Source organism: Triticum dicoccoides, chromosome 7B (assembly GCF_002162155.2).
Source record: "Triticum dicoccoides isolate Atlit2015 ecotype Zavitan chromosome 7B, WEW_v2.0, whole genome shotgun sequence".
In the NCBI taxonomy this organism is placed as follows: Eukaryota; Viridiplantae; Streptophyta; class Magnoliopsida; order Poales; family Poaceae; genus Triticum; species Triticum dicoccoides.
Genome location: NC_041393.1, coordinates 497,301,994 through 497,326,779, shown reverse-complemented (window position 1 = coordinate 497,326,779; position 24,786 = coordinate 497,301,994). Strand labels below are relative to the sequence as shown.

General features: G+C 44.1%; 1 protein-coding gene across 1 annotated transcript; it reads left to right on the top strand.

The window, feature by feature from the left end:
- The first annotated feature begins 1,172 nt into the window (after positions 1 to 1,172).
- LOC119336653 (elongation factor 1-gamma 2-like) lies at positions 1,173 to 4,364 on the top strand. The gene is made up of 8 exons (XM_037608715.1): positions 1,173 to 1,290; positions 1,408 to 1,459; positions 2,081 to 2,230; positions 2,305 to 2,365; positions 2,449 to 2,501; positions 2,578 to 2,679; positions 2,761 to 3,247; positions 3,784 to 4,364. Exons 2-8 carry the CDS (start codon positions 1,451 to 1,453, stop codon positions 4,161 to 4,163), a joined length of 1,242 nt encoding a protein of 413 aa, XP_037464612.1. The 5' UTR covers positions 1,173 to 1,290; positions 1,408 to 1,450; the 3' UTR covers positions 4,164 to 4,364.
- The last annotated feature ends 20,422 nt before the right edge of the window (positions 4,365 to 24,786 follow it).

The following is a 24,786-nucleotide window of genomic DNA, read 5'->3' as shown; positions in this document are numbered from 1 at the left end:
CTGTAGCGAATAGAGATTTTCTTCAAGGAGGCGGATTTTTACCTCCCGCTCAAGATCCCAAGCAATCCACATGTTCCTACAGAACCAGTACTGGCTATAGGGTTTACTCGTATGCACACGAGCCAGAGCCATCCACCGAGTCGAATCATCCATCAATTCAGACTCCTCAACGATCACATCTTGCAAGTTTTCATCATTAAGGCCAAGCTCTTCCATCATCGCCTCCAGGTCGGTCGAAGCAGAACCCGAGCCAGAAGCTTTGTTGTCCATTAGATCTCTTGCCCGAGAATAGAAGAATCCCGTGGGCGGTGGTTCCCTTTCTTCCCCGTCATCCCACCGCTCAAGCCAGAGGTCAGGGACTCCGGCTGACGGCAGCAGCGAAGCCGGGTGAGGGGATGGGAGGTCTCTACGGTGGTGGGCGCCGGCGCCGCCGCTGCCGAGAGGATGAAAAAAACCCTAACGAGAGGGGAATTTTACCTCTCAAGTGTTCACGTTAGTGTTAGAAGTAAAGTGACTTGGACACTTGCTTCTTAATGGGCTCCATCAAAACCCAAGTTTCCCAACAGAAGGAACCATAGCACTTCCCCGAAAAGAAATCCCCTAAAAAAAAGAAACTTCCCCGAAAAAAACCCAGAGCATCCTAGGACCGGATATGCCCTTGTACGTGGAGAGCCAGAGGGATCCGGCTTGCCTGCTCCCTTTCCATGCTCTCATTCGTGCTTCCACTTCATCCTACGATTCATTTTTTTCCTTTTTCCTTTCTAATCTAATCATCTTCCCCCTGATTTTAAGGGGATGGGGCCGAGCCTTATTTTATTCCAATCAAATCATGCCACATATGCGGGAGCACGGATGGGCACACACGCGGGGAGCAGGCAAGTCTCGTCCGAGCCAGTGTACCCCCACGCAAACGCTCCGCGGACGGCGCGACCCTCGCTAGCCCGTTTGCTTTCTAGCACGCACGCACTGATCCTGCAAGTGAATCCAAATTACAAGGTCGACCCTGCAGGGACTTTCATACTGGCTCCAAAAAAACCCAGGGAGCCAACACGAAAACCACCGCCCGCCCGTCACCTCCCATTCCTCGAACAATCCCGTCCGTCCAACCGTCCCGTCCCGCCATCGTGACCCTCCGCCCCGCAACCCTAGAAAGCCCCGGAGCTCCCTCCCCCCTCACCACTCCCCCGCGCCGCCATAAATCCGCGCCCCCGTCCCCTTTGTAAACCCCTCTCTTCCCCACCCTCGCCCGCTGAGGTTTCCGCCGCGATCTCGTCTCGATCCGCACTCTCTGTAAGATCCCAGACCTCCTCCCCGCTCTCGATCTCTCTTCCTACCCTCGTCGCCTGCCCGTGCTAATTCTGGTCGATCTCACGGTTTCCTGTGGTGTTTTGTTCCCCGTTTGTGCAGATCTGAGATTTGGAATCGGGTGAAGCCTGCAGCTCCTGCCGACATGGCGCTCGTGAGTCTCTCATCCCGCCTCGTAGATTTCGTTGTTTGCTTGCGTATGGTTGCGTAGTTCGGGGTTGCGCGCGAGTAGATGTTGGTGCGATTTGAGTTCTGTTGGGCCTCTCCGATTTGGAATGCGCGTGATTTGCGGTTGGCTTGTTCTGATGCTTGACCCGGGCGGTCGTAGGTCTCTGCATGTGTAACGTCTCTGCCGGATGCAGTTCGCGGGGTCTGGACGTGGGGATTTATAGGGTTCTGATCGAATTATCGATTTGGTTGCTGGCTCTGGACCGATGGCCCGTTTACATGTTTTGATATTTGGTCATGATGTCGTAGATTCGTGTATGATCATGCGCAAGTTGTTAGATCTCCAGGATGTGTCACTTATTCCTTAATTAGGGAATTCTTGAGCTCTTGAGTCGCTGAAACTTATACGCGACAAAATTGGAATGGATTTAGGGGCGTTTTTATTGTTACCCGAGATTAGTGCATTTCTGCTTCTTTCACTTAATAACTTAGCTTGCTGGTGTACATCAGATTGATCTGCTTCTGCTTTGTATGTTCTAGTTACTTTATATGCAGGTTCCCATGTTTGTCCATTGTTCTGAACATGTCCTATGCTTTATCCTTGTAGGTTTTGCATTCAGGCAGCGGCAACAAGAATGCCTTCAAGGCACTTATTGCTGCAGAGTACTGTGGGGTCAAGGTTGAGCTCCCCAAGAACTTCGAGATGGGTGTATCAAACAAAACCCCTGAATTCATCAAGATGAACCCCCTTGGGAAGGTACATGAATCAGACTCGCAGATTAGTTAAATATACAGTGAGTCAGCAAGCAAGGAACTAATAATTATTTGCAGGTTCCTGTTCTTGAGACTCCTGATGGTGCTGTTTTTGAGAGCAATGCTATTGCACGCTATGGTATATATTGTTACATCTTTTTAATCAAATCTTGCTGATTCCACACTGCCTAAATTGACCACTGTTTTCTTTTCTTCCTTCAGTTGCTCGCTCAAAGGGTGACAACCTGCTTTGGGGTGGTTCTCTTATTGAATATGTGAGTGATATAACAAGTACTCTTATAGTCAGTAGCTCTGCAATCTTTAGTGCTTATCTGTTGCTAATTCTTGCAGGCACGTGTTGAGCAATGGATGGACTTTGCTGCCACAGAGGTTGATCCCAATATCGCAAGGTGGTTGTACCCAAGGCTTGGTTATAGGGCTTTCAATGCCCAGGTAAGTGCATCTTAGATACCACAATTTGCTCTATGTTCAAGCATTGGAAAGCTGCAAAGATTCTAACATCTACCACTACAGGATGAGGAATTCGGCATTGCTGGATTAAAGAGGGCCCTTGAAGCATTGAACACACACCTGGCATCAAACACATTCCTTGTTGGGCATTCTGTCACTCTGGCTGATATTGTCATGACATGCAACCTCTACCATGGTTTTGCTCGGATCTTGACCAAGACTTTCACATCTGAGTTCCCTCATGTTGAGAGGTACTTCTGGACCATGGTTAACCAGCCTAACTTCAAGAAGGTCATTGGCGAATTCAAGCAGGCAGAGGTTGTACCTCCTGTTCAGAAGAAGGCTGCTCCTGCTAAACAAAAGGAGGCCAAGAAAGAGGCTCCCAAGGCGGCCCCAAAGCCAGCAGTAGTTGAGGCACCAGAGGAAGAGGCACCAAAGCCTAAGCCCAAAAATCCCCTTGATCTACTGCCACCAAGCAAGATGGTACTTGATGACTGGAAGAGGCTATACTCAAACACTAAGAGCAACTTCCATGATGTTGCTGTTAAAGGTATTACTTCTGTCTAATAAATTCTTGTATTCTAATATATATGTTAGTGATCCCTTGCAAGTTCTATATGTGATGTTTGTTAATTATTTAGAGTTCCCAGTCGGTCACTGTCTGTTAATTGTGACTGTACAACCTAACAGTCTGAGCATCCACTGATACCCTAGTCTCTAAAAATTTGGCCTGTCAGCACTAACTGGTCTAAATGTTAAAGAGGATCCCATTGCCCATTCTTTCGACATTGAGCTACTTCTGAGTCATGCAGTTTGCCTTGCCTTGATCAATGCTCTGCTTTGTGCATCAGACAGCATTTTTTGTCTCAATTACGTGTTTATAGTTGTGGTATTAGTAGAATGACTCTTTAGATCTTTGTAGGGGATATGCATGATTCTCATTCTTGTTCATTTGCGATGCTACTTTGTGCATTACGGCAGGAGGTTATCTCAAATTATGTGTTTGTAGTTGTGGCATTCTCCTTGTTCATTTGTAACTCTGATCTTAACATGAACCAAAACTCATGTATGATGTCTATGCTTCAGGTTTCTGGGAGATGTATGACCCAGAGGGCTACTCTCTGTGGTTCTGTGACTACAAGTACCAGGAAGAGAACACCGTGTCGTACGTGACCCTGAACAAGGTCGGCGGGTTCCTGCAGCGGATGGATCTGTGCCGCAAGTATGCTTTTGGCAAGATGCTCGTGATTGGTTCTGAGGCGCCCTTCAAGGTCAAGGGGCTGTGGCTCTTCCGTGGGCAGGACATCCCTGAGTTCGTCATGAACGAGGTCTACGACATGGAGCTCTACGAGTGGACCAAGGTTGACCTCTCTGACGAGGCCCAGAAGAAGCGCGTGGAAGCCATGATTGAGGACCTTGAGCCGTTCGAGGGGCAGGCCTTGCTGGACGCCAAGTGCTTCAAGTAAGCGGAGCAGTGCTTGGGATCGTGACGGTGGCAAAGAACCTATCTAGGACTTGAAATTCAGTGTCGAAACAGTTGGTCTTTTTTTGGAAGAGTTTGCTTGTTACTTAATGGCTATTTGACCTGGTGAACTAGTTAATTTTGTGCTATGCTAAGAGTTTTTGGGTATCTGGTCCTGCCGTCTCGTTATTCTGCGAGGTTTATACATTTGTGTCCGCAGATAGAGCCATCTACTACTTCCGTGAATCGTTATATTGCTGCTATTGCTAGCCGCTAACTGTTTCTGATCATAGCATGTATGGCCTTCATAGCATGATACACAATCTATCAGTGTATCATGAGTCAGCTGTCATTGTCGCCATCGTGGTCTGGCTAACAGCTACTCCCGTAAGACGTTTTTTCGGCCCAGGTTATTTTGGCACAATGAAAAAGACCATTTAATAGTGGTTTTGGTTTTGGTTTTTGTTTGCCCAGCGCAACACTCGACAAAGTTTCTGTTTGTCGAGTACCTTTCCTATGACAATTTGATTGCTAGGGGTATTGCTGTAATTGATACCTTTCCTATAACAGTTCGCCGGCGAATTACCCTTATGAAATTTAAGACATTCAAACATTTACAAAATTCCCCGTTGCAATGCACGGCCACTACACTAGTTGCAATCTATTGCAGTGGTACAGGAAGAGGAATTATTTTGCCACTGTTTTTCTCTAACAAATATAGTAGCTTTGTTTGAACTGTAAAGACGTCTTATATTATGGGACGGATGGAGTACTGTTATTAATTATTTTGGCAAACAAAAAGTTCAATTTCAGATTTTTGAGTCGAAAGTTCCTTCTCCTTGACTTGCATCCGATGAGCACGTAATCATCGATGGTGTTCTTTTATGAGAGAACATATTGACTTCGTCAGAAGGCGGCAGGAAATTCGCCGGCGAGCACCGGCCAGGCCCCAAATAATTTTGTGCACAACACATGCCTTGGGTATAGGGTTCGCGAGCGAGTCCGATTGTCGAGCTGTGGGGGACGCTGCCAGCCTGGCTCCCCTTGGTCGCCTCAATTTCGTGATTGGACCGACACGGCCGGACATCGAACCGTATATCATATCGAGCCAGCCAGGTAACTTCATCATACGGTGTATGATACTCCTACACCGTATCAACGGCAAGACCCATACGGCGCGCGACAGCTCGAAGGCAAAGCAAATCCAACAACTCCCGCCCCGGCGAATTCGAATACGAAGAGGAGTAGCAAGTGCTAGCACGCCGGCCAAGAAGCACCAGAGCTCGTGTGCCCGATCTGGAACGCGTAATGAGCCAATAACCCTCGCTCCATCGATCGCGAGCGAGTAATAAGCCAAGATCGCGACTCGATCAATTGATCGCTGGATAACTCCTAGTCAAAGAACTTGATTGATCGAGGACTCGACCGAGGCCCTAGGATAGAAGTTTAGCACTTTGTCCAATATGTCTAGACTCAAAATGATTTGGTAGAATCCTTTATCCAAAGAGTTAACCTCATTGCATTATCTTTACTTTAAAATTGTAACTTACCAACTTTACGTTGGAGTCATGTAGTTTTACACGCTCATGACTAAACTGCATAATATATTACCCTCTATCTTTGATACATGGAAATCTATCAAGTATTTCCCATCCACGGTAATTCGGTTGCATACGATATCATCACCCCGGTATACATCATTAGCCCTTCAATGTATATTTGGAATCTACGTGAGGAATATTGGTATTTCCATTAATATCTCAAGCCCCTCACATGGGGAGTTATTCAAGGCTAACATGCTGATTCAATGAGGAACATTTTCAGACATTAGGAGGAGAGTTAAAGTACCATTAAGAATACCAGAAAATTAGTGAATTGTTTAACACATTTCTGCCTCAAATCCACGTACTCAAAGATATAAACCATCCGTTCAGAAGATTTGCAACACATTGCAAATAATCTGCCAGATTCATTTTCTGACTATAAATGTGTCACACAATCCTGCAATCCTGTAAAATATGCCTGAAAGAGTGAAGATACCAACAAGAATCACTCCACTCCCCGTTCAAAGCAACAGGGGGAGATGTATGGCAATAATACATTAGTATTCAGCTTCTTGCAAGCAAGGATGTCGTGGCCTCTGAATCAGTAAATGCAAGTCAATTTCACGTTGACAGACACCTAATGCATAGTATACACCCAGTGGACGAGAAACCTCCATCAACCAGGTCATAGTGCACACGATAACCGGGACATGGGAATACCCGACTCAACTGCATTGGGAAATCGCGGGCGGTCACCATGGGTAGCGTATTTCCATCAACTATATATACATATATAGACTCTGGAGAAACATATAACCGAAAGTCTACAATTGTCGACATACATTGCTCAACTAGATTGTAAAAAACTTTCAAATGATTCAGATCCAAAGACCATGGCCATGGCAAAGTGTGAACAACACTCACACTGGACTCAAGCAAAGGGTATAATCTAGGTAGAAATAATCTTGTTCAATAATGGGATGGTATTCATAAGCAATACCTACACCAGTTTTCTTCTGAAAACAGAATTGAGAACAACAAGGTGGTGAAACAAAGAGCAAGTATCGTAGCACAAGGGTTCATGCAGATACCCAGCTATTCTCCAGAGGTGGAATCTCTTTTCGGTAACTTATATCATTGGTAGTACAAAATCATCTATCTATGTAGTTGATAGATGTAGTGATTACATATCCATGTGGATCACTAGATTTAGATATATTCATACGCCCCAACTAATTATGTGTGGTGGGTCGAATGGCACTAGGATATGAAACTTTGTGTCCCAATACCGCATTCCCATCAACTCATGGTTTTAATGGATCTTTCTCTACGTCCAGAGAATGAAGCCATGCGAGTTATGGATACATAAAATTTATCCACAATGAATTTCTTCGATATATTTTGGATATAGACAACATAGTGCACATGGCCTACCTTATATTTCCAAAATAGACACAAGGCCGAGGAAAATGCAGTTACATTAACTTGTGAAGTGCAGCAAGGTGCAAGGCCACGAGCAGTCTAAGAAAGGAAGGAAGAAAGAAAGAGACGAACATATATATATGATCATGATCTAGCCTTCGATCATAGTAGCCCAAGTCTGCAAGTCGTCCTAGTCCTGTCACTTTGTGGTTCTGTTGCTCCAGAGGAGGATCAAGTCAGCAAAATGAAACCTGCTATATGACTCTGTCCAACACTTGGCACTGAAGACCCGATCATTCCTAACTTGCCAAAGTGTGACAACACAAGCCACAAAAGCAATATTTCATTTACTCTTGAACGCAAGTTGGTCAGCCGCATGGCAAACAAAATGCTTGATATCAGGGGAGTCGCGTGCCAAAGGAGCCAGCATGAGTCTGTTCCAGAGAGCATTGACTGGACGGCAACGGAGCACCAAGTGGTCAACTGATTCCAGCGCCGGACAGAGGTCGCATCCAGCATTTGGGGCAACCACTGACCAACCCTTTTGATGTTGGGAAATGTAGCATGTAATTTAATTTTTTTTTCCTACGCTCACACAAGATCTATCTAGGAAATGCATAGCAACGAGAGGGGGAGAGTGTGTCCATGTACCCTCATAGACCGAAAGTGGAAGCGTTTGTCAACGCGGTTGATGTAGTCGAACTTCTTCTCGTACCGACCGATCAAGCACCAAACGTATGGCACCTCCGAGTTCTACACACGTTCAGCTCGATGACGTCCCTCGAACTCTTGATCCAGCAAAGTGTCGAGGGAGAGTTGCGTCAGCACGACGGCATGGTGACGGTGATGGTGAAGTGATCCACGCAGGGCTTCACCTAAGCGCTACGTGAATATGACCGGAGGCGTAAACTGTGGAGGGGGGCACCGCACACGGCTAACAGACGTTGGTGTGTCTTCTAGGTGCCTCCCCCCTTCATATATATAGGTGGGAGGGAGAGGGAGCATCCAAGGGGACGCCCAAGTAGGAGGAATCCTACTTGGGGCCCTAGTGCAATTCGGTCCCCTTACCATAACTTTCGAAGGGGGGAGGAAGGAGGAGGGATGAGAGAAGGAAGGGGGAGGCTGAATCCCTTCACTTCCTTTCTCTCTTCTCCTCTTTCCTTCCCCTCCTATTTTGGCCTATATGGGGGCGCACCAGACCCTTGTGGGCTGGTCTGTCCCTCTCTTTGCCCATTAAGGCCCATATCTTTGCCGGGGGTGCCCAGAACCCTTTTTCGGTGACCCGATACGTACTCGGTACCCCCAGAACACTTCTGGTTTCCGAATACTATCGTCCTATATATCAATCTTTACCTCTCGACCATTTCGGGACTCCTCGTCATGTAACCTGGATGCTCATATTGGCTCCCACGTATTCTGCGAAGATCTTTATCGGTCGAACCGTTATGACAACATACATTATTCCCTTTGTCACCGGTATGTTACTTGCCCGAGATACTATCGTCGGTATCTTCATACCTAGTTCAATGTCGTTACCGGCAAGTCTCTTTACTCGTTCTGTAATGCATCATCCCGCAATAACTCATTAGTCACTTTGCTTGCAAGGCTTCTTATGATGTGCAGTACCGAGAGTGCCCAGAGATACCTCTCCGATACTCGGAGTGACAAATCCTAATCTTGATCTATGCCAACCCAACAAACACCTACGGAGATTCCTGTAGAGCTTATTTATAATCACCCAGTTACATTGTGATATTTGATAGCACACAAGGCATTCCTCCGCTATCCGGGAGTTGCATAATCTCATAGTCGGAGGAATATGTATTTGACATGAAGAAAGCAGTAGCAATAAAACTGAACGATCATAATGGTAAGCTAACGAATGGGTCTTGTCCATCACATCATTCTCCTAATGATGTGACCCCGTTCATCAAATGACAACTCATGTCTATGGCCAGGAAACTTCACCATCTTTGATTAACGAGCTAGTCAAGTAGAGGCATACTAAGGACACGGTGTTTTGTCTATGTATCCACACAGTATCAAGTTTCCGGCCAATACAATTCTAGCATGAATAATAAACAATTATCATGAATAAAGAAATATAAAATAACAACTTTATTATTGCCTCTAGGGCATATTTCCTTCAGTCTCCCACTTGCACTAGAGTCAATAATCTAGATTACAGTATAATGATTCTAACACCCATGGAGTCTTGGTGCTGATCATGTTTTGCTCGTGGAAGAGGCTTAATCAACGGGTCTACCACATTCAGATCCATATGTATTTTGCAAATCTCCATGTCTCCTTCCTTGACTAGATCACGGATGGAGTTGCAGCGTCTCTTGATGCGTTTGGTCTTTTTGTGAAATCTGGATTCCCTCATTAAGGCAATTGCTCCAGTATTGTCACGAAAGATTTTCATTGGACCCGATGCACCAGGTATTTCACCCAGATCGGATATGAACTCCTTCATCCAGACTCCTTCATTTGCTGCTTCCGAAGCAGCTATGTACTCCGCTTCACACGTAGATCCCGCCACAACGCTCTTCTTGGAACTGCACCAACTGACAGCTCCACCATTCAATAAAAATACGTATGCAGTTTGTGATTAGAGCCATTCGGGTCAGTGTCAAAGCTAGCATCAATGTAAGTATTTACGTCGAACTCTTTGTCACCTCCATAAACAAGAAACATATCCTTAGTCCTTTTCAGGTACTTCAAGATGTTCTTGACCGCTGTCTAGTGATCCACTCTTGGATTACTTTGGTACCTCCCTGCTAAACTTATATCAAGGCACACATTGGGTCTGGTACACAGCATAACATACATGATAGAACCTATGGCTGAGGCATAGGGAATGACTTTCATTTTCTCTCTATCTTCTGCAGTGGTCGGGCATTGAGTCTGACTCAACTACACACCTTAAAACACATGCAAGAACCCTTTCTTTGACTGATCCATTTTGAACTTCTTCAAAACTTTATCAAGGTATGTGCTTTGTGAAAGTCCTATTAAGCGTCTTGATCTATCTCTAGATCTTGATGCCTAATATATAGGCAGCTTCACCGAGGTCTTTCATTGAAAAACTTTCATTCAAGTATCTTTTGATGCTATCCAGAAATTCTATATCATTCCGATCAACAATATGTCATCCACATATAATATTAGAAATGCTACAGAGCTCCCACTCACTTTCTTGTAAATACAGGCTTCTCCAAAAGTTTGTATAAAACCATATGCTTTGATCACCTCATCAAAGCGTATATTCCAACTCCGAGATGCTTGCACCAATCCATAAATGGATCGCTGGAGCTTGCACACCTTGTCAACACCTTTAGGATAGACAAAACCTTCTGGTTGCATCATATACAACTCTTCTTTAAGAAATCCATTAAGGAACACAGTTTTGATGTCCATTTTCCAGATTTCATAATCATAAAATGTGACAATTGCTAACATGATTTGGACAGAGTTATGCATCGCTACGGGTGAGAAAGTCTCATCATAGTCAATTCCTTGAACTTGTCGAAAACCTTTTGCGACAAGTCGAGCTTTATAGACAGTAACATTACCATCAGCGTCAGTCTTCCTCTTAAAGATCCATTTATTCTTTATGGGTCACCGATCATCAGGCAAATCCACCAAAGTCCATACTTTGTTCTCATACATGGATCCTATCTCAGATTTCATGGCCTCAAGCCATTTATCGGAATCTGGGCTCATCATAGCTTCTTCATAGTTCATAGGTTCGTCATGGTCAAGTAACATGACTTCCAGAACTGGATTGCCGTATCACTCTGGTGCGGATCATGCTCCGTTTGACCTACGAGGTTTTGTAGTAACTTGATCTGAAGTTTCATGATCATTATCATTAGCTTCCTCTCTGGTTGGTGTAGGCATCACGGGAACGGATTTCTCGGATGACCTATTTTCCAAACTGAGAGAAGGTACAATTACCTCATCAAGTTCTACTTTCCTCCCACTCAGTTCTTTCGAGAGAAACTCCTTCTCTAGAAAGGTTCCATGCTTGGCAACAAAAATCTTGCCTTCGGATATGTGGTTGAAGGTATACCCAATTGTTTCCTTAGGGTATCCTATGAAGACGCACTTCTTCGATTTGGGTTCGAGCTTATCAGGCTGAAGCCTTTTGACATAAGCATCGCATCCCCAAACTTTAAGAAACTACAACTTAGGTTTATTGCCAAACCACAGTTCATACGGTGTCATCTCAACAGATTTTGGTGGTGCACTGTTGAACGTGAATGCAGTGGTCTCTAATGCATAACCCCAAAATGATAGTGGTAAATCGGTAAGAGGCATCATAGATTGCACCATATCCAATAAAGTACAGTTACGTCGTTCAGACACATCATTATGCTGTGGTGATCTAGGTGGCGTGAGTTGTGAAACTATTCCACATTGTTTTAAATGATGGCCAAACTCGTAACTCAAATATTCACCTCCGCGGTCAGATCGTAGAAACTTTATTTTCTTGTTACGATGATTCTCCACTTCACTATGAAATTCTTTGAACTTTTCAAATGTTTCAGACTTGTGTTTCATTAAGTAGATATACCCATATCTGCTCAAATCATCTGTGAAAGTCAGAAAATAACGATACCCGCCGCGAGCTTCAACACTCATTGGATCGCGTACATCGGTATGTACTGTCAAAGACAAGATTCATAATTGTTTCCACACAATTCCTACTGTATCATATCATTTCCACAATTTATATTGAGCAATATAAGCCATAGAAACTAGGAAAGAAGCAAACTATGCATTGAAAATAGAATCTGTCAAAAACAGAACAGTCTGTAGTAATCTGTAATCCAGCCATACTTATGCTACTCCAAAAATTCTGAAAAATTAGGACAACAGAGATAATTTATATATCTATGACCTGTAAAAAATTCAGATCAAAAGCACATTCCAGTGAATTTTCAAAATTCTTGGATGGAGTGAAAAAATTTCTGTTTTTGCATAGATTCAAGTCAACTATCATCTACACTATCCCAAAGGCTTTACTTGGCACTTTATTGAAACAAAAGAGATAAAACATGATTACTACAGTAGCATAATCATGTGAACACACAGAAACAATAGGGGTAAATGTTGGGTTGTCTCCCAACAAGCGCTTTTCTTTAATGCCTTTTAGCTAGGCATGATGATTTCAATGATGCTCACATAAAAGTAAAGAATTGAAACACAAAGAGCATCATGAATTATAAGTTCCTCTCTTAGCATCATGAATAGATTCATCCATATAAACATCACATAAAGCATTTTTTTCATGATCAAAAAGCATAGAAAATTTATTACTATTTATGCCATACATGTCATCATAATAATCATCATAAGTAGCAACTTTGTTCTCATCATAGTCAATTGAAACCTCTTCCAAAATAGTGGATGTATCACTAAATAAAGTCACAACCTCTCCAAATCCACTTTCATCAATATTGTAATAAGATTCAACACCCTCCAAAATAGTGGGATCACTACTACCTAGAGTTGACACTCTTCCAAACCCACTTTCATCATTGTAATCATCATAAATAGGAGGCATGCTATCATCATAATAAATTTTCTTATCGAAAGTAGAAGGAATCAAAGGATCATATTCATTATGCAAAGCATCTCCAAGCTTAGGACAAGCATTATTTCAGGAAATAAATCTTCAAACATTTCATACTCATCAAACATAGCATCCCCAAGCTTGTGGATTTGCATATCATCATAATCATTCTTATCAATAGCATGAATGGCACCAATAGTATAGTAAACGTTATTACCATATTCTTCTAAGCAAGTGCCAAAAAGATTTTCAAGATCATAAGAGACATCATTGTCTTCCCAATCATAATCATCACAACAAGTAGTAGGCATCACAAAATCATACTCAATATCATCATCCTCCATCAACATATTTGATTCACTTTCATGAGGCACAATGGTGATAGGAGCAATATTTCTTGGGAGAGTTACCTTTTTTACCTCTATTTTTTCTTCTTTTCTTTTTCTTTTTCACCACCTCACATGTGGGTTTAATCAACTTTCTCAAGCTTCTCGTTGAAGAGATTGATTGGATAGGAAGCTCCTCCTCGTTACCTGATTCATCATAAGAAACACTAGGATGATATTGGGAAAATATTTCCATTTTCATTAGTACTCTCTTCATATTTTATTTGTTTTCTTGTCTTTAGATAGTTCGCAATATTTGCATTTTCAATGCAATTTACCGCACAAAACATATAAATTTCCTCTAGATCAAAATCAAGAAATCTCTTGAGATTAAATTTTGGAATACCCTCAGTTATACGTTTCATTTCTTCGTACCCCAAAAGAAGACTAAGCTCTTTATGATGCTCAAGGGTAATCAAGTTATCACAATTTTTGGACACAATTTGATCATGAAATAATTTGCATTGGAGATTTAAATGACCATGTTTATTGCAAAGTTCACAAGGATGGCAAAAAAATTAATTCTTTCAGCTCAATCATCTAGCCTCTCTTGCAAATTTTATGTTTCTAAATATTTATGCTTCTTACAAAATCTATCTTCCCTTTTTGGTGTGTGTTTGCACTCCCAATTCACTCTGCAAAAATTGACATTCTTATAGGAGACATCATTATCATGACTAATGCAATCATCATTAACATCATGGATATTCCAAGAATTCATACTAGCAATATTGCAATCATGCCCATCATCCAACGTTTTTGTGCCATAATTTTTGTTGAATTCTTTTTCTAGCAATTGAGCACAATTATCGGAATCCTTACTCTTAAGATATACATTATAAAGATAAAGAACAACCTGAGGTAACCCAATCTCCATTTTTTGTAATTTTCTTTTTTTAAACCAAACTAGTGATAAAACAAGAAACTAAAAGATTTGGTTGCAAGATCTAAAGATATACCTTCAAGCACTCACCTCCCTGGCAATGGCGCCAGAAAAGAGCTTGATGTCTACTACGCAACTTTATTCTTGTAGACTCATGTTGGGCCTCCAAGCGCAGAGTTTTGTAGGATAGTAGCAATTTTCCCTCAAGCGGATGACCTAAGGTTTATCAATCTGTGGGAGGTGTAGGATGAAGATAGTCTCTATCAAGCAACCCTGCAATCAAATACAAGAAATCTCTTGTGTCCCCACACTGGTACCTGTTGATGCTATGCAAACGGTTTTTGACCCCTTTCCGCGACGACATTTGGAACCGTCGCCTAGTGAGTGATGGTGATAGGGGGGGGTGTCCTTCCCACACGACCCAAGAACCGTCGGGGATAAGGACCCTATAATACTCCTACTCATTTATGCTCGCATTGCCATCGCAGTCAGTATTCTGTGGTGCTACGTTTATGATGCACGGCCCATCACAAACGGTTCACTATTATAGAACGTGTATGATAAGCATACAATCACACACATTCGCTTTTCACAAACCGTATGCGATAACTAATTAAGAAGATCAGCTAATTGTCATAGAAGTGTCGGATAGGATTACGAAACCCCGGACCATCGTAACATCGTCGTACACGACAACTATCGCACACGCTATTCTGTGGTTCAACGTTTACGATGCATACTTCATTAGACACAGTTCATGGTTGCGAATTGTATACGATAAGACAAATATCACACACGCTATTATGTGGTGCAATGTTTACTGCATACTTCATCAGAAACAATTCATGGTTGCGAATCGTGTACGATAAGGCAACTATCGCAAACGGTTAGTTTGCCAACACCGTTTGTGATATTGTCTGACATCGCACACACTTTGCAAACGGCAACTGTGTGCATGCTTGCACACGTTTCCTCTCTGCGAACTGTCTCGGATTATGGTGTATATCGCAAACGTTTGTGTTTTACCAACCATGTGTGCCATAACAACCTGGAGAGCATAATTTCACCGTAATTTAATTGCTTCTATATCAAATTGAAATTGAAATTTAAATTGAAATTGACATTGAATGTATAGCTTTATTCATATCCATCAGGTTCAGACAACCAATGCATTATTCAATTCATAGGTACGCATCAAGAATTACATAAGAACCAAATAAAGAATGATGAACCATAATTGTATACTTGTACTATTAAAAAAAGAGACGAAATACATTCTGGTTGCTGAACAAGGTGAAGCGGAATGCCCATATTGTACCCTCCTCCATGCAGAAGGCACGCATGACTCTAGTCCAACCCCTTGTGATGGCCGACCACCCATCCTTCACGGTCTTCATGAAAACATCTAGATAATCATCGTGTTCTGGTAGAAATACTTTAACCTTTGCATGCCCACGAATCATGTAGTTTGAGAGGTAAGCTTTAGTAAACTGCTTTGGGAACCACTACAAAGGAAAAAAGATTCAGACATTGTCATCTAACACAACTCATTATGGGCAGTAAAAAGAAGGCTGCAGAGTTCTTACTTACCATCCTGCAGTTCGCTGTTGTATTGGATAAAGTGTAAACAAATAGTTTAATTGCCATCTTTTGACCCATTTTACTAACAATCTTTATCAGCTTCCTCACTTGATGCTAGTTCATCGATATCTCATTTCCCCATACGCAGAAAGGGTCGAAGCGCGGATCTTTACCAATGACATATGTACCTAAAAGCACCAAGTTAATATTAGAAGCTAAACACCAATTGCACAATGATGTAATACAACACTCTTTTATAATATCTTATAACATCCAATATACTCACATATTAGATGAATTAACATCTTATATTATGGGCCGGAAGGAGTTTATTGCATTCCTACAAATTATCAGTTGATTAACTGCTGCTGTATCCATGGGTTAGAGTTAGTTGAGCTAGTTCGAGCTCAAATAGCCCTAAAGTATATCTAAAAACGAGGGCTAGTTTGAGCTAGTTGCATCTATAACCCACCCAAAAAAATATCCAACCCAAGAGGTGCTAATTGGAGCTAGTTCTCCTAGTGCATTTATTGCAATCTAAGTATCTCACCCTGTCATCCAAACACCTCTTTGGATGGAGTTAGTTCAGGGTTAGTCATGAGCTAGAAACTAACTCTAACCTCTAAGCTAAGTTGAGTATCCAAACAGGGCTGTGTTGTTGTTGTTGTTGTTGCTGCTGCTCTTCTACGTGTATCTAGACATCATCAGAACATTAAGGTAACAATCTTCCTTGTTTCTATGTAGCCTAGGATTGCATATGTAGACATTAAGTATAGTGCATGTTGCTATGTAGCCTAGGATTGCATAAGTAGACATTAAGTACAGTGCATGTTGCTATGTAGCCTCAGATATATTACATATGGCCCTAGGTAACCTAACGATAAATGGTTTGCAGATATATTCAGTTAAAAGTCCAATTCACCGATTAGTCCGTTATCAGCCCCCCGCCTATATGGTACCAGCTATCGATATCGTGAACAGTGAGCATATATAAGCCATGGGATGAAACTAGCGTCTATGGAAAACATCAGTTGTTCCCAAAATTGTCCTGTGTAGGTACATCGAGAAGCATGTTAAGCACAACAAGCTAAGCATCAACCAAAATTATCCATGGCAGACAAAATAATCTCCAAAAGATAGCTTCAGTGTGCAGGTTTAAGCACGCTAGTAAAGCAAAACAAGTGAAAAGGTGTGTTAACTGCAATAGGCCTAACATTTAACAACAAGCAAACATAGTCATTCAAACTGGTATTGTGCCGGTCTAAGCACACTGGTTATTGTTAAATAAGAATGGAAAGGCGTGTTTAACTACAAGATGCAGCAACCAAATGTAGCCATTCATGCCCTATTTGTTTCAGCTTCACTTGGATTTTAATCACCTATGGATTCACTTTAGTGGCGAAGCTGTTTCTGCAAATCAGCTTCACCACCGAAGTACACTTTGAGGTGCTTCAGGAAATTGCACTAAAAATGACCCAAATCCAGATTCAGCTTCACTAGCAAAGTTGATTCCAAATAGCTGTTTGTTTTGGATTCTAGATTCATCTTTACTGGCAAAGCTGAATCTGGTCCCAGAATCCGAAACAAACAGGGCCATAGTGGTATTGTTGAAACTGGTACTGATGAAATTGAACTACACAGTTCATACTTGCACATATAGAACATCACGTTGTGAATAACTGGAATAACCAAGGCATACTACGAACAACCAAAGATAGCATTTGAAACTGAACATATGCTAACTATAAACAACAGAACAATCAAAAATCTTTAAAAGAGGCATATGCTACCTATAACAGGCTTAACAACAAGCAAATATATGCATTCCTATCGATATGTTTAAAACTGGATTGAAATGTACTGCACAGTAAATAATTGCACATACAGAGCATCACATTTTAAACAACTGAAATAAAGAAGGCATACTGCAAACAACCCAGATATAGCAATTAAAACTGGACATATTCTCACTACACTACAAAAGGGACTCGACAAAACAAATCATGGGTTTCCCCCTGTGAAGAGGCACGACAAAACAAATCATGGGTTTCCTCACTTGTCACAGATGGGCTCGTTCCCGTGGGAAGAGCACGGACGCTGGATGCGCTCCATGTTGTCGCATATGGGCTCCTTCCCCTTAGAAGAGCATGGCTGTAGGGTGCCCTCCCTGATGTCGCAGACGGGCTTTTCCCCTTGGAAGAGCAGATGGGCTCTTTCCCCTTAGAAGAGCTGGAGAAGGTGCCCTCCTCGTGGTCGCCGTCGACGAGGTATGACTTGGAAGCTGTGGATCCCAAGCCAGCATCACAGAACGTGTCCTTTAGAAATCACAAAAGGGGCTCGATGGCGATGTAGGATGGCAAGTTGTTGACAGCGAGCCATAGGAGATCAGCGGCGGGGCCATGGATGAGATCGACAACGGTTGAACCCGAGGGGTTGGGGGTGGGCCACTTAACCTGCGACATAGCCTGCCTCAGGCCGTCGCTGTCCATGACCTCGATGTCGTAGCTGGTGGAAGAGACATGCCCGCATACTCTAGCCCGCTGCTTGAGTGCCTGCCGCCAGTAATGGTCGCCAGCTTCCTTGGTGACTTCGGGCAAAGAGACCGTGATACACCTCTTTTGGGTCAGTCGCTCCTCGAGCTCCATGGGAAGCGTAGCCGGGCTTAGGCTGCGACGCTCTGGAGTGGGGGATGGGGATGGGGATGGGGATCTGGGGGAAAAGGGGCGTTTGGCAGGCGTCATCTAAGAAACTCAGGGCAGCCTTGGTATGGAGATCGGTGGGTAAGGTGCACGGGAAAACCGGCAGATGTTGACAATGGAGGTCTCACGGCAGCGGCGGCATGGACCTTGCTAGGGTTTTGAACGAGGGAGGAGGTGTGTGTGTGTGTGTGTGCGCACCCGAGGAGGTTTTGGTGTGTGTGTGTGGAGGGGGGGCGGGTGTGTGTTTGAGGAAATGACGCGGGTAATAAATTTTTTACAACGCGGGAGTGAAATGCCGGGGCTAATGAATTTTTTGATGGTGGTGCATCGCACACGGTCCGGAGATAACAACCGCGTGTTATGAAACAGAAAAACCCTCGAGGCGGGCAGATATTTTCTAGGGGCACGCAAGATTGGGAACAAGAAACATCGCACACGGTCCTGAGATAACAACCGTGTGTTATGAAGCAGAAAAACCCTCCTCGAGGCAGGCAAATATTTTCTAGGGATGCAGGTGGGATTGGTAAGAAGAAACATTGCACACAGTCCGGGGATAACAACCGTGTGTTATGAAACTGAAAAACCCTCGAGGCGAGCAGATATTTTTGAGAGGGGGAGCCTCGTGGAGCCTAATGTACTATGCGGATGTGTGCGTGACAGAGGCACCGACATGGCACACGGTTAGTTTGAGTGAACCGTGTCTGTTGCGTCATCTGACTTGTCTAATGTTCATAAATTTGGTGAAAAATGACGTGAGAGAGGGTCAGAACACGAACACACTTGCATGTGGACCAAATTTATATGTATGAAAAGGGTGGTTTGATTTTCAAATACCAAATGCAACTTCGATGTCGCACCTATCTCGCAAAGCGCACGGTATTGCTTGCCCCCCCTCATGTCGGCACGAAGGGAATCCAAAGCTATGAATGCATGCCCCCCCAACCGAGGCTCACCTAGCAAAGTGCAAAGTAGCTAGCAGCCGCCCCTCATGTCGGCACGAAGGGAATCCTAAGCTATGAATGCATGCCCCCCAACCGAGGCTCACCCAGCAAAGTGTGAAGAAGCTAGCAGCCCCCTCCCTCGTGTCGGCATGAAGGGAATCCTAAGCTATGAATGGATGCCCCCAACCATGGTTCACCTAGCAAAGTGCGAAGTAACTAGCAGCCCCCCTCATGTCGGCACGAAGGGAATCCTAAGCTATGAATGCACCCCAACCGAGGTTCACCTAACAAAGTGCAAATTAGCAGCCCCCACCCCCCAAACACACTTTTAGTCGGCGGGCGAGAGAGGCATCTCACCAAGATTGACCATAAAATGGACCAAGAATAATCCACCTTGGCCGTATAACCTCTCTCTTGTTGCTGGTCAAAGTGATGGTCGTCCATGCAACCCAAGATAGGCTAGCTCGCCAATAATCACGCAAGTAGCTAGTCCCCGAAGACAACCACTGCATGCGTGTGGCCCAAACATATGTATGGATCAGGTGTGTTTTTTAGTACACAATGGAACACCTTTGATGTGGCATCGTGATTTCGAACTAGAAATCCCCACACCGAATGAGGGTTAGGTTGATGATGCATATGTATGTTACACCACATTTCAAGCCGACAATGGGGATTCATGCATGCATGCGTGCATAGTATATGCGCTCAAACTTTAATTTGGCCTGAATATCACCATGACCTATACTACGATAACATGAACCAAATGAAGAATCCGCCATGGTAACCTATCTTGTTGTTGGTCAAGGTGATCATGGATGTCCATGCGCGCCCACGAATATATAGGCTTGTCGCCGATAACCACACGAGGGAGTGTACTGTTTGAAGACAACCACTACATGCATATGTATGGAGGTGATGCGTGCATGCATGTTTGAATACCATTTCACAACATTGATGTGGCGCGTGCGTTGAAAATCATACACTCTCCCCACACAGAGCGAGATCGGTTCATGACGTGTAGTTGTACTAGCCACTTCGACTCGATGGGAGGGATTCATGCATACACATGCATGCATGTGTGCTCATATATATATATATATATATATATATATATATATATATATATATATATATATATACACACACACACACACACACAGACGGTCTATTATGCTAATATTAGCAGAATAACTATTCTGCACATCACTTTTGCACTGCACGGTCAACGCAAGTGCACGTCATTGTTTGAACCAAGTGTGCTGCAGTACTCACACGAATGAACTTCGTGTCGAAAAAAACTGTACGCGGCGTTTTTTCTGTACTGTTTTCGCTCTAGTTTTTTAACCATTTATCGGAATGAGGCGTGTAATATACCGTTGAAAAGCTATGGATTAGGCGCAACTTTGACATGTTGAACACTTTTCGAGATTCCACACGGGTTAAGAGCAGTTTTGAAAATGGTGCGGCGGATGACGAGTGGCAGCGAGCGTTTTTTCGCGTTTTTTTCTAAACCACTTGTCGGAATAAAGCAAATGATACGCCATTGGATAGATATCGTCGAGGCGCATCTTTTCCATATATAAATCTTTCTCTAATTCGTTACGGTTTAAGAGCAGTTTCAAATTTACTAAATCGCGGAATTCTGTTTTTCAAAATTTTTCAAATTTTCGGTACTGTTTTCTCTCTAGTTTTTGAACCGTTTGTCGAAACGAGTCATATGATACGTCATTGGAAAGCTATGGACAAAGCACAACTTCCATATGTAGGAATGGTTTTGAGATTCCTTACGGTTTTAAGTTAATTTTGAAAATCGTGCGGCGGAGGACGAGTGACAACGGCCATTTTTTTAAATTTTTACAAACCGGTTGTCGAAATGATTCAAATGATATGTCGTTGGAAAGATATCGACGAGACGCAACTTTTTCATGTAGAACACACTCTCTAATTCCTTACGGTTTAAGATCAGTTTTAAAATTAGCAAAAAGCGGACACTCTGTTTTTTCGTGACACCAAAATCATCGCCGGACAGAAGAACACACTGCTTCAAACTGAAAACCGCACTGCAACAGACAGTCAAGTGAAGTTCATGATTTCTTTTTGTCGAACATAAACTTTCTCGCACAAGTTTTTGTTGTCTTGTTTTCAACTTTTTTTTAACAAGAGTGGACCGCAACACTTTCGAAAGTGAATCGCAACACTACCAAAAGTGAACCTCATGAGTTTTTGTTGTCTTTTTTTCGTACTTATTAATTTTTTACGCGCGTTGACCAAGCGAGTGGACCACATGGACCGAGCGATTGAACTACATCTAATATAGAAGTGAGCTTCTTTGAGAATTTTTCCTCCTGTTTTTACAAGTGGGACAAGTGAACCACGTAGAAGTTTTATAGCACACTGCATGGACAACAAAGTGAGCTTCAAAGCCACATCTATCTAATAAAGACGTAGTGAGCTGCATCATTTTCTTTTTACCATGAAACAAGTGAACAACACTCTGTTTCTTCCTTATTAAACGCAATGAACCATAAGACTCCTCCATGTGGGCTGCATCCATTTATGTCTCTTGAAAAATGACCCATTAATGCTTGTTGAAATGAACTTCTCAACAAATATTTCATTTTATTTATTGTTTTACCTAAAAAATGAACCGCAGGGATGAGATAAGTGGGCTGCAATTTTCAGTTTCCCAAAGTAAACCACCGAACCATATTTAGCGAACTTTTGTCATTAACTATTATATTCAACATTGTTTTTGCCAAATAGTTTCTTTTTACAAGTGAACCACTAAGTATGGCAGAACGAACAACATTGCTTTTTCAATAATTACAAAAAAACCAGACATGCATGCACCTTCTCAAAACCGCACATGGTGTGGCTGGTTGCCGAACTGCAACACCCTCCCGGCCAACCTGCGTACATTGCTTGACTGCACTGCATATCCACACACACACACACACACACACACACACACACACACACACACACACACACACACACACACACACACACACACACACACATTTGCATCAAGCACACACCAACCGGCAACAAGCAAGCTATTTTTACTAGTTGATAGAAAGCCCAACGCATATCATGTGTTCATATGGCATACTGAAACGGGGTGCACTGCACCATGACCAGAGTGCACCACTGCTCCCACCGGAGTGCACTGCCGCCCCCGAACTCCCCTCATGGGAGCTGCTCACCCCCTTGATGTGGGCTGCAAGCTGCAACGAAGTGGTCCGCAACAGAGAGGAATCGGTTCAGAGGAAAAAACTAACACTTGGTCATGGGCAGGAGGCAAACTTGCAGTTAGTAGCAGAAGCAATGATGCCACACCGCCACCTACAGCTGTGCTCCCATAGCTACTACGACCACTGCCGATGGAGGCCCTCACCGGGAGACCCAAGCACCTGGGAGGTGGGCTGCAACGCAATAGTTGTGCACTGCACACGCATGTGGGTGGAAGTTGGATGGTGTGGCACTCACCGCCGGCCTCCACGGAAGTGCAGTCCGTCGAGTAGCCATAGGAAGCAGTCAGCCGCCGCACACGTTGCCGTGGTTGGTGGAGGACGCTGGAAGACACGGGATGTCTTCTCCCCTCGATCTAGCTCTCTGCCGCGAGGACGATGGACCGGGGCTGGATCGGCCCGCCAACTCCAGGCTGCGCAAGATGGTGGGCACTGGCAGGAGGTTGACTGGATCCGGGTGCGGTGGCGCAACAAGGGAAGGGGCACGGCGGCACAGCAAGATCCTTCCTGGATCCAGCAAGGAAGATGGCCGGAGACATGAGGCTCGGCTGGATCCGTGGGTGCCAGGCTCAGCCCGATTCGAGGGCGCAAGGGCCGTCGGGACGGTGGGGTTGGGGCAGCTCCATCACGCCGGTGGTCTCCGGGGTCGATGGGATCCGTCGGGGGCGGTGGTGTAACTGGTGCGGCAGCTCGCGGCAGGAGGGAGACGGTGAGCAGGGAAGTGGCGCCGCGCGGGAGCGGGGAGGCCTGGCGGTGCGGGAGGGGGCTGGCGCGTCTGCGTGCTGCGGCGCGGCGCATCCCGGCCGCGCGGGATGGGGTGGCGTAGTGGAGAAGGGAGGCGGCGCCGCCTGAGAAGGTGGGCAGGGCAGGGCGCGCCACGCTGGAGAAGGTGGGTAGGGAGGTGGGACGCGGCGCGGGGAGGGAGGTGGTGGTGGGCGGCGTCACCGGAGAAGGTGGGGAGGGAGGTGCGGCACGGCGCTGGGAGGGAGGTGGCTGGCTCGGGTCGTGGGAAGAGTGGGAGGATAAGGTGGGGTGTGGTTTTTTTTTTGTACGTTTCAGTTCGTTCGTTTGTTTCGTGGGGTTAGTTTCTAGCTACGGGTCAGCTCGATGATGTTAGCAGAATAAGAGTTTGGTGTGCAGAATAAGACTCTAGAGGGTGTTATCATAATAGACCCACCCTATATATATATACCGTATTTACAAGCAAAAAAATAACCCCCCTCCTAAGTCAAATTAACCACTCTCATCGTCAGGCAAAAAGTATCGATGGACCAAGCGGGCCCACACATGGAAAGCATCGATATCGCTGATAACCGCTTAAGTGGGTGCGAGAGGACAACCACCATCACTTTGCAAGTCGGCCAAACATATGTAGAATATAATACCTAAGATGCACAACTTTGATGCGCCACACATGCCTCAAAAAGCGTAAACCATGCACCCACACAAAGCGAGGTTCGGTCCCCCTCCCCCTCTTCGATGCATACTATATGCTCCTACCGTAATAGAACCCAAAAAGAATCCTCATCGATGGTGAAATTAATTAATTAACCTCTCGCGATGTAGGTCAAAGTGATGCACATGCATCGACGATGGCCTCATGGGCCCACAGATGGAAGCGTCACACTTGAGTGTCCTAGCTAGGCTAACCACCGCGTGCATGCATGTGGCGCAAAGAGGTGTTGTGTGATGTTTGAATAGCCATTTTCACAATTTTGATGTGGCACGTGCCCCGGAAACCGAAAAGTCCCGACACTGAGTGAGGTGTACTTGTTCACGGACGCATACATATAGTGTGTATATATATATATATATATATATATATATATATATATATATATATATATATATATATATATATATGCTAGTCCCCTCCCACCTCTTCAACGCGTACTATATACCACCATAACACAAACAAAAAAGATTCTATCTTGCTGGTCAAATTAACCTCACTACCGGCTGTTCGTCAAAGTGATGGACGACGACCTCGTGGGCCCACAAAAAGCGTCATATGCGAGTATCGAGTGTCGTGTAGGACAATAGTCGACTGCATGTGGCCAAAACATGTATGTACGGAAGGGTTGTGTAATGTTTTAAATTACGAATTCACGACTCCGATGTGGCACCGGCTTGCCTAATAAAACAACCAACCCACATGGTGGCTCACAACTCGTAGTGTACTGCAAGCCACTCACCACCCCCAGACGCACACACCCACACACACACCGCGAATCCACCGCAACTACGATTCATGTTAAATTAATTATCCCGTAGTGAACATATGTATGTTACCAAAGGAGGGACATTTTAATTTAAAAAAAATCAGAGATCATTAA